This window comes from Salvelinus namaycush, chromosome 34 (assembly GCF_016432855.1).
Source record: "Salvelinus namaycush isolate Seneca chromosome 34, SaNama_1.0, whole genome shotgun sequence".
Taxonomy (NCBI): domain Eukaryota; kingdom Metazoa; phylum Chordata; class Actinopteri; order Salmoniformes; family Salmonidae; genus Salvelinus; species Salvelinus namaycush.
In genome coordinates, this window is record NC_052340.1 from 23325509 (window position 1) to 23339728 (window position 14220).

The 14220-nt window shown below is 42.1% G+C and overlaps 1 protein-coding gene across 1 annotated transcript in view; it reads left to right on the top strand.

Moving 5' to 3' along the window:
- LOC120028439 (cell adhesion molecule 1-like) overlaps window positions 1-8459 on the top strand; it is a 45602-nt gene extending 37143 nt beyond the window's left edge. Inside the window, exons 8-9 of the mRNA XM_038973658.1 lie at window positions 8038-8166; window positions 8341-8459. Of these exons, the coding sequence (XP_038829586.1) occupies window positions 8038-8166; window positions 8341-8459 (248 nt within the window). The remainder of the gene's footprint in view (window positions 1-8037; window positions 8167-8340) is intronic.
- Window positions 8460-14220: the final 5761 nt, after the last annotated feature.

Here is a 14220-nt window from a genome sequence, read left to right on the forward strand (position 1 = left end):
TGTGTAGTCAAGAAGCTTGTTTTGTCAATCCAAAGTTTTCCCAACTACATGTTTGCTAACATCTCAAGGTACAGAGTTCACAGTCAACTCTCCATTCACAGATTTGATGTGTTGCCAATAGTCCTTCATCTGTATTTTCGCACCTCCATAAAATGTCACGATTGAGTCTGCGAATCTTCACTGCTTTGTTCAGAATTGACAAAGCAAGTCTGTCTCTGAATCTCTATTGTGCTGAAGAAGGTCGAGGCATTGCGTTTGTATTGAGGACAATGCTCATATTTGTCAGCAGTGCAGTTGGAGATTTTTAGATGACCCTGTCATAAGATGTATCATAAGATGTATTTATTTTTAATGAAAACATAAATTAGAACTTTTGTTTTTTAAATTTTCCTTCCAAACAACACATACAGGATTGACCTCACAGCCCTAAGTGATGCCTGCACTCTATGAACTGACCTCAACAAAGACGCTTTCAAATCTTTTTGATTTGTTTTATTTGACCTTTATTTAACTAGGCAATCTAAGGCTCATTTGAATTCAGTCCAGCCTGAATTGCCATATTTATCCTGTACAGATGTAGGATCTTAATTTTAGCCAGTTTGCTACAGCAGGAAAATAATCCTGCAGCAACAGGAACTTTTAATTATTATGTGCATTATATTTAATGGACTTTTTTGTAGGTTGATTAATCAAGTCTGAAATTTCAAAGTGGAAATTACAAACTTCAGAAACCATTTTAAACCTCAAATACACTACAGGTGTTACATTTCCTTCATTGCAGGGAAGTTATCCTGCAACCGGGTGATAAAATTAAGATTCTACATCTGTAGCTCTTTTTCACAAAAACAACATGCTTAAAAAGCTTTTGCTATTACCAAGTAGACTCTGCTACTACTAAGTACACTCTGCTACTACCAAGTAGACTCTGCTACTACCAAGTACACTCTGCTACTACTAAGTACACTCTGCTACTACTAAGTACACTCTGCTACTACTAAGTACACTCTGCTACTACTAAGTACACTCTGCTACTACCAAGTAGACTCTGCTACTACCAAGTAGACTCTGCTACTACTAAGTAGACTCTGCTACTACCAAGTAGACTCTGCTACTACCAAGTAGACTCTGCTACTACCAAGTACACTCTGCTACTACCAAGTACACTCTGCTACTACCAAGTACACTCTGCTACTACCAAGTACACTCTGCTACTACCAAGTAGACTCTGCTACTACCAAGTACACTCTGCTACTACCAAGTACACTCTGCTACTACCAAGTAGACTCTGCTACTACCAAGTAGACTCTGCTACTACTAAGTACACTCTGCTACTACCAGGTACACTCTGCTATTACCAAGTAGACTCTGCTACAAAGTAGATGCTTTCAGTCTTCTTCAGGAGTGTGTGAGAGCAGGCCACATACTCCACAAACATATTGCAATGGAGAGTGAGATTGAATTTGGCCCCTTGCCTAATATGTTATGAGCTTTTTCCATCAATTCACAAGAGTCATCATTGCAATTAAATGTGTGTAATTACATCTGTAAATCCACAGTGTGTATACAAGTGAGTTCCAGTATGACTAATGAAATCAATATTCCATGTAATCAGCCAGGGGACAGAGTTACACACAACTGATCCCCAGTTTCTAAATCAGTCAATCAGTCAAAACGTCAGTCAGGCAGTCATTCAGTCAGTTACTAAGTCAGTCATTCAGTCAGTTACTAAGTCAGTCATTCAGTCAGTTACTAAGTCAGTCATTCAGTCAGTTACTAAGTCAGTCATTCAGTCAGTTACCAAGTCAGTCATTCAGTCAGTTACTAAGTCAGTCATTCAGTCAGTTACTAAGTCAGTCATTCAGTCAGTTACTAAGTCAGTCATTCAGTCAGTTACTAAGTCAGTCATTCAGTCAGTTACTAAGTCAGTCATTCAGTCAGTTACTAAGTCAGTCATTCAGTCAGTTACTAAGTCAGTCAATCAGTCAGTCAATCAATCAGTCAGTTTGATTGTAAGTCAGTCAATCAGTCAGTTACTAAGTCAGTCATTCAGTCAATACGTCAGTCAGTCAATCAGTCAATACGTCAGTCAGCCAGGCAGTCAGTCAGTCAGTCAGTCAGTCAGTCAGTCAGTCAGTCAGTCAGCCAGTCAGTCAGTCAGTCAGTCAGTCAGTCACTAAGCCAGTCAGCCAGTCAGTTAGTTATATGTAACTGTGATTATATGTATAATTTGTCATTCCAGAACAGACACAGAGAGAGAGGGAACCATAAAGCAATGTAGCCCCTTCACTCCAGCAGAGCACATTTCAGTGCTGTGCCGAACGATGTGGGCATCGGCCACAAATCCTCTTTATTCCCCCATAAATCCACCTGGCTGTGCTCATCCTGCCAGGACTGAGGTGTGGGCATGTCACAGCTCCCTCAGCCACATCCTGTCAGGACTGAGGTGTGGGCATGTCACAGCTCCCCAACCACATCCTATCAGGACCGAGGTGTGGGCATGTCACAGCTCCCCAGCCACATCCTGTCAGGACCGAGGTGTGGGCCTATCACAGCTCCCCAGCCAACAGCAGGACTATGTGTGAGGTAATGGCCGACTGTTAGAGCACTTCCACATTTTAAACATAATCAAAATTCTATTTAGTTTGTGTGCAATGCCATAAAGGACCTCTAATGTGGTTCTGAACTAAAAGGCAGAACCATTGAATGACTCCAGACAGGGCAACAGCATGGGACGGTTCCATTACAGATCTGTCATTCATCTAGCCATTAGACGTTAGTGACGGGTTATAGATTTTACAGTCCCCCTGCTGATCAAATCAAATCAAATCAAATGTATTTATATAGCCCTTCGTACACCAGCTGATATCTCAAAGTGCTGTACAGAAACCCAGCCTAAAACCCCAAACAGCAAGCAATGCAGGTGAAGAAGCACGGTGGCTAGGAAAAACTCCCTAGAAAGGCCAAAACCTAGGAAGAAACCTAGAGAGGAACCAGGCTATGAGGGGTGGCCAGTCCTCTTCTGGCTGTGCCGGGTGGAGATTATAACAGAACATGGCCAAGATGTTCAAATGTTCATAAATGACCAGCATGGTCAAATAATAATAATCACAGTAGTTGTCGAGGGTGCAGCAAGTCAGCACCTCAGGAGTAAATGTCAGTTGGCTTTTCATAGACGATCATTAAGAGTATCTCTACCGCTCCTGCGGTCTCTAGAGAGTTGAAAACAGCAGGTCTGAGACAGGTTGCACGTCCGGTGAACAGGTCAGGGTTCCATAGCCGCAGGCAGAACAGTTGAAACTGGAGCAGCAGCACGGCCAGGTGGACTGGGGACAACAAGGAGTCATCATGCCAGGTCGTCCTGAGGTATGGTCCTAGGGCCAGGTCCTCCGAGAGAGAGAAAGAAAGAGAGAGAGAGAATTAGAGAGAGCATACTTTTATTCACACAGGACACCGGATAAGACAGGAGAAGTACTCCAGATATAACAAACTGACCCTAGCCCCCCGACACATACACTACTGCAGCATAAATACTGGAGGCTGAGACAGGAGGGGTCAGGAGACACTGTGGCCCCATCCGATGATACCCCCAGACAGGGCCAAACAGGAAGGATATAACCCCACCCACTTTGCCAAAGCACAGCCCCCGCACCACTAGAGGGATATCTTCAACCACCAACTTACCATCCTGAGACAAGGCTGAGTATAGCCCACAAAGATCTCCGCCACGGCACAACCCAAGGGGGGGCGCCAACCCAGACAGGAAGATCACGTCAGTGACTCAACCCACTCAAGTGACGCACCCCTCCTAGGGACGGCATGAAAGAGCACCAGTAAGCCAGTGACTCAGCCCCTGTAATAGGGTTAGAGCCAGAGAATCCCAGTGGAGAGAGGGGAACCGGCCAGGCAGAGACAGCAAGGGCGGTTCGTTGCTCCAGAGCCTTTCCGTTCACCTTCACACTCCTGGGCCAGACTACACTCAATCATATGACCCACTGAAGAGATAAGTCTTCAGTAAAGACTTAAAGGTTGAGACCGAGTCTGCTTCTCTCACATGCGTAGGCAGACCATTCCATAAAAATGGAGATCTATAGGAGAAAGCCCTGCCTCCAGCTGTTTGCTTAGAAATTCTAGGGACAATTAGGAGGCCTGCGTCTTGTGACCGTAGCGTACGTGTAAGTATGTACGGCAGGACCAACTCGGAAAATTAGGTAGGAGCAAGCCCATGTAACGCTTTGTAGGTTAACAGTAAAACCTTGAAATCAGGCCTTGCCTTAACAGGAAGCCAGTGTAGGGAGGCTAGCACTGGAGTAATATGATCAAATTTTTTGGTTCTAGTCATGATTCTAGCAGCCGTATTTAGCACTAACTGAAGTTTATTTTGTGCTTTATCCGGGTAGCCGGAAAGTAGAGCATTGCAGTAGTCTAACCTAGAAGTAACAAAAGCATGGATTCATTTTTCTGCATAATTTTTGGACAGAAAGTTTCTGATTTTTGCAATGTTACGTAGATGGAAACAAATACTTTGTAAAACCTTTTAGATACGTTCAATGATATAGACTGGCCCACTTCTTTGTGTGAAAGAAACCCGCTCCATTTTCCCCTCTGTGCGCTGTGGCAGGTTGGTTGTGCTCCCAGACGTTTGGCTGGTTCAGGTGTTAAATGGAAGGAGGTGGGGGGCAAGGTGAGGGTGAGGCGGGCCGGGGCCGGGGCGAGTGAGGGGATGTGACAGGGCTCCTCGGCTCAGTCCATTTAGCGGGTTGATGTTGATTAGCATGGAGCACGGGCCCTTCCCTCTCCTCGGGGAGCGTTCTGTGCTGTGCTACAAGACGTCCCTGATACTGGAAACAAACAGCTCTGCTCTGCTCGGCTCATCCTGCCTGAGATACAACCAACAGCAGCAGCAGATGAGACTCTAGTCTGTGTCTACAGTATGTGAGCTCTGCCCCTGCTTGGTGTAGGTAAGTCCATTTTGAAGAGGAAATGGCATTGAAGCATGTCTTTACTCTCTATTCAAGTTAAGTAGGTGTCAGACATTTTAGGCTTTTCCCATTCGCATTCAGAAAGAAAGTCATTTCTCCTAATCATAATCTTTATTCAAAACCATCCAATTTCAGTTCATGATTAGAGGGGACTGATGGGAAATGGAGTCTCTCCTTCAGGCAGTAAAGTAACACCCCTTCTCTCACCTCTCCTCTTCACCCCTCCATCAGTCTCAACTGATACAGGTCCCCACACTTAATCTGTACACCTCAAGTGCTGAAAATGTGGAATGTTTGGAGATTTAATGCCTTGCCTTGTTCTTTTGTAGCTAGCAGACGTATAAATCTCCCTAAACAGTGGACAACGATCAATTTTTGGATTCCCGTGGGTGAAATGTATTTCTGTGAGAGGGGACAGCACATTGCAGCCAGATTTATCTATGTGCTTGTGTCTACTCCCTATGATTGAGGTTTATAACTTCCTGATATTACCTCTTAAATCAGAGTGTATTTTACAGTTCCCTGGACTGTTTCTGTTGAAATTGTGGGGTATGTCAAGTATATGATTTTTATGTAACAGTTTCAGAACATTTTACACAAATACTTTTTGGAGATGAAAAGCTCTAGCGTCCCATAATAAGTGGTATTTGGAAATATGATACAGTGTCATAGAGTTCTCCAGATTTAATTCTATCTGAAAGCACAGAGAACAAACGTTGTAGATATTCTGTTGTGAATGTCCATCGCCACATACAGACAATGACTAATCACTTATAAATGACATACTGTAGATACAGATGACGATTGAGGCCTCATTCACGGCAGTACATGATCAGTTTGAATGGCCATGGGGTCTTCATTATGTAACACATACATATACATTAGACTTGCATTTGGTAGTTTGAATAACATCATCCAGAAGTGCCCTTCAACTGTATGCAGAAAAAGTAATGAAACCGCAATGAAGTGGGCTATTCCGTTCTACAGCCCATACAGCCACAGTAGGAAGGGAAGAGAACGTATGACTGAGTGGGAGGAGGTTAATCATACATTTCAATGTTGATTTGAACTGAAAACACTGTTTTCACTCCACTGCTTCATGTTGTACAATGCGTCATTGTCCTTCATTGTTGAACAACACACCCTGTAACAGAATAGCTCTAATAGAATTTCATTGAGTCGCAGCTACCTCCCTGAATGGGTCAGTCGTTGACCATGGACGTCTATGGTAGCTTCTATGTATAAGTTGTCAAATGTAGTCTTGCTACATCCCTGTATTTCTGGTAGCATATGTTACCTGATTTCTTAAAGTATTTGTGACTTTGAATACACTGTAAATTACTATGCTACTTCCAGTCTCCTGCTCTGTGATTTAATCAGAAGTGAGTCACTGCTCTAATACAGTTGAAGTTGGAAGTTTACATACACCTTAACCAAATACATTTAAACTCAGTTTTTCACAATTCCTGACATTTAATCCTAGTAAAAATTCCCTGTCTTAGGTCAGTTAGGATCACCACTTTATTTTAAGAATGTGAAATGTCAGAATAATAGTAGAGAGAATTATTTATTTCAGCTTTTATTTTTTTCATCACATTCCCAGTGGCTCAGAAGTTTACATACACTCAATTAGTATTTGGTAGCATTGCCTTTAAATTGTTTAACTTGGGTCACACGTTTCGGGTAGCCTTCCACAAGCTTCCCACAATAAATTGGGTGAATTTTGGCCCATTCCTCCTGACAGAGCTGGTGTAACTGAATCAGGTTTGTAGGCCTCCTTGCTCGCACACACTTTTTCAGTTCTGCCCACAGATTTTCTATAGGATTGAGGTCAGGGCTTTGTGATGGCCACTCCAATACCTTGACTTTGTTGTCCTTAAGCCATTTTGCCACAACTTTGGAAGTATGCTTGGGGTCATTGTCCATTTGGAAGACCCATTTGCGACCAAGCTTTAACTTCCTGACTGATGTCTTGAGATGTTGCTTCAATATATCCAAATAATTTTCCTGCCTCATGATGCCATCTATTTTGTGAAGTGCACCAGTCTCTCCTGCAGCAAAGCAAGCCCATAACATGATGCTGCCACCCCCGTGCTTCACGGTTGGGATGGTGTTCTTCGGCTTGCAAACATCCCCCCTTTTCCTCCAAACATAACGATGGTCATTATGGCCAAACTGTTCTATTTTTGTTTCATCAGACCAGAGGACATTTCTCCAAAAAGTACGATCTTTGTCCCCATGTGCAGTTGCAAACCGTAGTCTGGCTTTTTTAATGGCGGTTTTGGAGCAGTGGCTTCTTCCTTGCTGAGCGGCCTTTCAGGTTATTTCGATATAGGACTCGTTTTACTGTGGATATAGATACTTTTGTACCTGTTTCCTCCAGTATCTTCACAAGGTCCTTTGTTGTTGTTCTGTGATTGATTTGCACTTTTCGCACCAAAGTGCGTTCATATCTAGGAGACAGAACGCTTCTCCTTCCAGAGCAGTATGACGGCTGCGTGGTCCCATGGTGTTTATACTTGCGTACTATTGTTTGTACAGATGAACATGGCGTGTGGAAATTGCTCCCAGGGATGAACCAGACTTGTGGAGGTCTACAATTTTTTTTTCTGAGGTCTTGGCTGATTTCTTTTGATTTTCGCATGATATCAAGCAAAGAGTCACTGAGTTTGAAGGTAGGCCTTGAAATACATCCACAGGTACACCTCCAATTGACTCAAATTATGTCAATTTTCCAAGCTGTTTAAAGGCACAGTCAACTTAATGTATGTGAACTTCTGACCCACTGGAATTGTGATACAGTGAATTATAAGTGAAATAATCTGTCTGTAAACAATTGTTGGAAAAATTACTTGTGTCATGCACAAAGAAGATGTCCTAACTGACTTGCCAAAAATATGGTTTGTTAACAAGAAATTTGTGGAGTGGTTCAAAAACGAGTTTTAATGACTCCAACCTAAGTGTATGTAAACTTCCGACTTCAACTGTAGCTGTGATTGGCTCAAAGAAGGGGTCTGGGGATCATTGTTTTAAGAGGCTGTTATTGGCTTGTTTCCAGACTCCAGAGCTGGTGAGGGGGCGCCACAGAAGATAGACCACGCTGTCATCGGAGGTGTGGTTGCCGTGGTGATGTTCGCTATCCTCTGTGCACTCATCGTCCTGGGGCGCTACTTCGCCAGACACAAAGGTATAACGGCTCACCTGGGTCCCCTGGCTGTTACAATGCTTCCACTGGCTTGAGATTAACTGGTGTACACTATCATTGATAATTCGTAGACCTAGAGGTGGACTAGCTGGAGAGATTCATTACCATTCATTTGAGTCCAACAGGGGTGTTCATGAATTTGTTTATTCGTTGCAGGCACCTACTTCACACATGAAGCCAAAGGGGCAGACGACGCAGCAGATGCAGACACGGCCATCATTAATGCAGAGGGGGGACACAACAACACGGAAGAGAAGAAGGAGTACTACATCTAATGATGAGAGGCCATGGGGGTGTTATGTTGAGGGGGGGGGGGCGTCCTGTAGGAGCACTATATCTAACTCTGAGTGGGCCAGAGGGGGTGGGGGGAGGGGGGTAACGAGGGATGTCGAACTGGTGCAGCTGAGAAGGAAAGATGAGAGGTGGGGAAAGGAGAAGAGAAGAGGAGAAGAATGATGAGAACTCTAGAGGAGGATTAGAGTGGATGAGCAGTTGGAGGCTTCATTGCTTTGTCGTGGATTCGCCCATCCAACCTCTCCTGGACTGCTGGGGCCCATTCTGTACAGTTCAATTATTTTACAGACAATTTTGTGCCTTGTTCTATTTCTTTCGTAATTGTTGTTTTCTTTTTTCCCCTCAAGCCTGTCGACTCCACCAGATCCTTTTTGCTGCAGTTAGCTTTCAGAGGAGATTGAATGACACGGCACTTCTTCTCTAGTTGTCCTGCAGCTCTATCTTAGCTTGTGTACCAGGCTTTTAGAAGCACTCTCTCTCTATGCTGTGTACTGTAGAAGCAGCCAACAACACATATGAGTCATTTCCAGACTATCTAAAATCTATTGTAAACAGCTCTCATCAATATCAAACTATACTGTCCCTCTTAACTCAAGCATAAATATGACCTCTCCTGCTCTATCAGACATACTGAAACATCCCTTTTATGTTTGTTCTGTGGCTAAAAGACTGACTGGAGTTGCTGCCATGGTCATAAGCATTGTTGGTTTGTCTGTCAGATGTTGGTCGGGGCAACAGGCTGTTGTGTTGCTTCAACATCATGATATTATAGTGAATTCAGGGGGTAGTCCCAACCAGGACTCAAACATGGGTCCAGCAACTGTTAAGCCAACGCCTTAACTGTTATGCCAAGAGGTCCGATCCCCTTGATGAGGTCACTAGGTGTTGGGCTAAGGTCACTACAATATGGTTTACTCTGGGTCATCATACTCATACCCTCAAAGGTCAGTGAAGGACCAATGTAATAGTAATGCTTGTACGTGTTCAAATACAGTGCATATATTACCCAGTGTTTTCAGCAAAGGGTCAAATCCAGTTCAAATAATTATCTTCTACAGATAAAACAAGTTTGATTTTGTTCTTGAATAATATACTGACTTTAATATATTGAATATATATTTAGAAACCTTACAAGGACCTTCAAACACGATTTTATTATTGTCTTCGGCCTTTATCTAATCTGTTGACTCGGGTTGCTATTGAGAGGAATATATCTCAATATGAAAGGGAAGAAAATATGTTACTTATACTTTAGATTGAAGATGTTTTAATTGTAATGATGTTTAAAACATTTGAATTTTTCAAACAGTAGCCAGTACACAAGGAATTCTGTATGTATTATTTTGACTGCCATTGTATATTTTATGGATATTATGATACACTTTGAATATAATTTTTGCATGACTTATTGTTTTGTTAAAATGTTTTGTTTTCAAATTAGAAAAAGTAACACACAACTAATGGTCATTGCTCAATGAGCATTCCTAATCGTGTCTGTGAATAATAAGTTATTGAAGATCCCCAATAAGTTTTGAATGGGGAATGACTAGCACGGTTTCCATTTCTGCCATGTTTCAGCTTTTGAAGTAAATGTACAGATTGCTGTGGAATCCCTGTAATGCATATTGAAGTTCCTGCTTTTATCTTTCCATGGTGCATTAGTCAATGGATTTATTGGATATAACAGTGTGATAGACAAAACAACTCCAAATACATGAATAAAAAAGGACAGCCACTGCCTTAAAACAATGATTCAACTTTGCTTTGGAATATATCATAATAATGAAGAAAAAAAGAGTGAAGGACTAAATGCAGTGCCTTCCTTTATTTAAAGGGTATACAGTACGATGTCAACAGTGTCACTCCGAATATATCTTAGTATATGAATCTCTCTGTACCTTACACTAGTAGTGGTGGTCTTACTCTCTATTCACATGTAACTCATAAAACAGACAGTACTAAGAACTGGAATAACAAGCTAAATAATTGGAATCATAACTGAATGATATGGCTGCTTCTATTTAAAAAACAGCTCCTTATAACAAACAAGCTAAGTAGTATTAATGATTTTATTTACGGGCGATCTATTTCTGTCCAATAAGAATTTAATTTTAATGTATTTAATTTATTTGCTAAATCAATTTTTGTTGTATTTATAAGGTTATTGTATGAGGTTATGTGCTGCAATTGTGGCCAAGGCTCGCCACACTTTGGGAAAGGTAAAACAAGCAAAACCGCACTGGAAATCTGATGTTTATTTAATTGAATTGCTTGAGGGTGATGCAGAACATAACCGATACCAGTATAACAAATTAAAATTTGCAAATCAATATTAATCTCAAAGTGTATTGATTAGTTCTGAACTTGCTTTTGTTTTGTTAATCATCAATGTTTTATTCTGGATACAATTGAAATGATCGCTGTAGGGATTCAAATTAAGTGTTGTTTCTGTTTTCAGTATACACTCAGTGGCCAGTTTATTAGGTACACAACCCCATTCTTGAAAATGGTTTGCTCCTACAGACAGAGTCACATGACCGTGGCTTGCTACAGTATATAGAGTTGGCAGACAGACATTGAGGCATTCAGTTACTGCTCAATTGAACGTTAGAATGGGAAAAACAAGTGACCTAAGCAACTTTGAGCGTGGTATGATCGTCGGTGCCAGACGCGCCATTCCAGTATCTCAGAAACGGCCATCCTCCTGTTTTTTTTAAAAGCACGACAGTGTCTAGGGTTTAAGGAGAATGGTGCGACAAACAAAAAACATAAAGTCAGCGGCAGTCCTGTTGGCGAAAACAGCTTGTTGAAGGAGGATGGCAAGAATCGTGCAAGGCCACAAACAGGCAAATAACGGCGCAGTACAACAGTGGTTTGCAGAACGGCATATCGGAACGCACAACATGTCGGTACTTGTCACAGATGGGCTATTGCAGCAGATGACCACACTGGGTTCCATTCCTATCAGCTTAAAAGAAGAAGCGGCTCCAGTGGGTAAGCGATCACCAACACTGGACAATTGAGGAGTGGAAAAACATTGCCTGGTTTGCCGAATCCCGGTTCCTGTTGCGTCATGCTGATGGCAGAGTCAGGATTAGGTGTAAGCAGCATGAGTCCACGGCCCCATCCTGCCTGGTGTCAACGATACATGCTGGTGGCCGTGGTGTGATGGTGTGGAGAATGTTTTCCTGGCTCAAATTATGGCCCTTGATACCAATTGAGCAATGTTTCCATGCCCTGAAGAATTCAGGCTGTTCTGGAGGCAAAGGGGGTCCGACCCAGTACTAGATGAGTGTACCTAATAAACTGGCCTCTGAGTGCTATTTGATATGTAGTCCATGTGTTTCCACTTTCTCAGGTTCATGTTGAATCTTGTGTTTTGCATCTCAGGTGAAATGCAAAGTGAAAGCCCCCCAAGAATACTACACATTTCAGAAAGTTATCAAATCAAAATATTTTTTTTCTCAGTTGTATATGTTTGTGTTCTTAATATATGGTGCACTGTTAAATGTTACATATTATTTTGTATAGACCTAGTTCACAAAGAAAGAACTAGATTTGTTAATCAGACAATATCACTTGTACAGTCAGTGTCCAGCAAAATACAAGGGTGGTTATTGATAAATCCTTATATCCACAGTAAAACATATCATCTGTTTTTTCCCCAGACATAAAGAACAAGTAATCACAAAAAAATGGAGACTAAAGGCTCTATTGAATCTGTATCGCTGATCGCATTACAGATTGTGCGATAGAAATTTGAAGGTCATTTCCGTTTGAGCTGACATATACAGTGTTTACCGTGAATGCAGTCTTCGCTAACGCAGGAACATTGCCTTTAAATTTGAATCATGTTGTAAAGCTGAACTTCCGCGATACGGATTGTGTAGACTTAAATAGCATCTATTTACTTTCTAATGGTGTATTAGTATCCTGAATATGATGCACGTCAGTCACATTTTCAGATTGGTTTTCAAAAAACAGGTGGTATAATTGCAGTGGTTAAGTTTTCTGATTAACCCCCAACATTTCTTGGCTGTTTGGATGGAGAACATGTTTGATGCCTAGAACGTTTGGTTGTTCATTGCTCCAGTTAGTTGTTTTGAGGTGAAATCTTTAGTCCCTCTGTACCTGGGCAACATTTCTGTGTAGTAAAGAAAGGTTTCCTCATGTTCCCATACATATTTTGTATTGGTTCATAAAACATTTTTACAAAAGAAAATCTGAAGAGTACTTGTCTTAATAAAAAGATATCAATGTGAAATGGGCTGTATTGTCTTTTACCTGATATTCCTATTGTCAAGAACTTCTAATACGGTTCAAGCCATAAAGGTGGTTACCATCCAATCTGCTCTGTGACAGCAATCATTCCCTTGGTCCTGCACTGTTACCCCTGGTGTGGATATAGATTTTGTATTTGTACTTTGCTTTCAAACACTGTATTCAACTCAGCCTCTAGATCCAGAGCTTTTGATATTTCTTAAATATTTGACTACCCACTTTGGCCTCTCAATTGAAACTGGGCAGTGTATTTCATCTCCATTAGATGTGATGTGGTGAGTGATGTACTGTATTTAGTGATCCTGATTGAAGGGGTCTTTTTTGCATACAGTAGCTTAACTCCACACACGTTAAGATATCAGTAACAGCCTTTGGATGTTAACATTGATTTGACAAATTGATACGCATTTTCAAGAACAGGACCTAATTTATTAGCATGGACCATTCTTTTCCCATTATTTGAAGTGATCCCAGCTAAAGGTCAGCAGCATTATTCAAGCTTTAATGGAAATGTTTTAACCTTAGAAACCAGAAATTTCTCTCCACTATCCACAGGATCATGAAAAAGTAATACCCCCCTTGTTGGTCCTCCTTTTGCTGCTGTAACAGCCTCCACTCTTCTTGGAAGGCTTTCCACTAGATGTTGGAACATTGCTTTAAGGACTTGCTTCCATTCAGCCACAAGAGAATTAGTGAGGTCGGGCACTGATGTTGGGCGTTTAGGCCTGGCTCGCAGTCGGCGTTCCAATTCATCCCAAAGGTGTTCGATCGGGTTGAGGTCAGAGCTCTGTGCAGGCCGGTCAAGTTCTTCCACACCGATCTCGACAAACCATTTCTGTATGGACCTCACTTTGTGCACGAGGGCATTGTCATGCTAAAACAGGAAAGGGCTTACCCCAAACTGTTGCCACAAAGTTGGAAGCACAGAATTGTCTAGAATGTCACTGTATGCTGTAGCATTAAGATTTCCCTTTACTGGAACTAAGGGGTCTAGCCAGAACTATGAAAAACCGTCCTAGACCATTATTCCTCCTCCACTAAACTTTACAGTTGGCACTATGCACTGAGGCAGGTAGCGTTCTCCTGGCATCTGCCAAATCCAGACTCATCCATCGAACTGCCAGATGGTTAAGCGTGATTTATCGCTCCAGAGAATGCGTTTCCACCGCTCCAAAGTCCAATGGCGGTGAGCTTTACACCCCTCCAGCCGACGCTTGCGCATTGTGATCTTAGACTTGTATGTGGTTGCTTGGCCATGGAAACCCATTTCATGGAAGTCCTGACGAACAGTTATTGTGCTGACATTGCTTCCAGAGGCAGTGTTGAAACCAAGGACAGACGATTTTTACGCACTTAAGCACTCGGAGGTCCCATTCTGCGAGTTTCTGTGGTCTACCACTTCACGGCTGAGCTGTTGTTGCTCCTAGAGGTTTCCACTTCACTACAGGAAGCTCTGGCAGG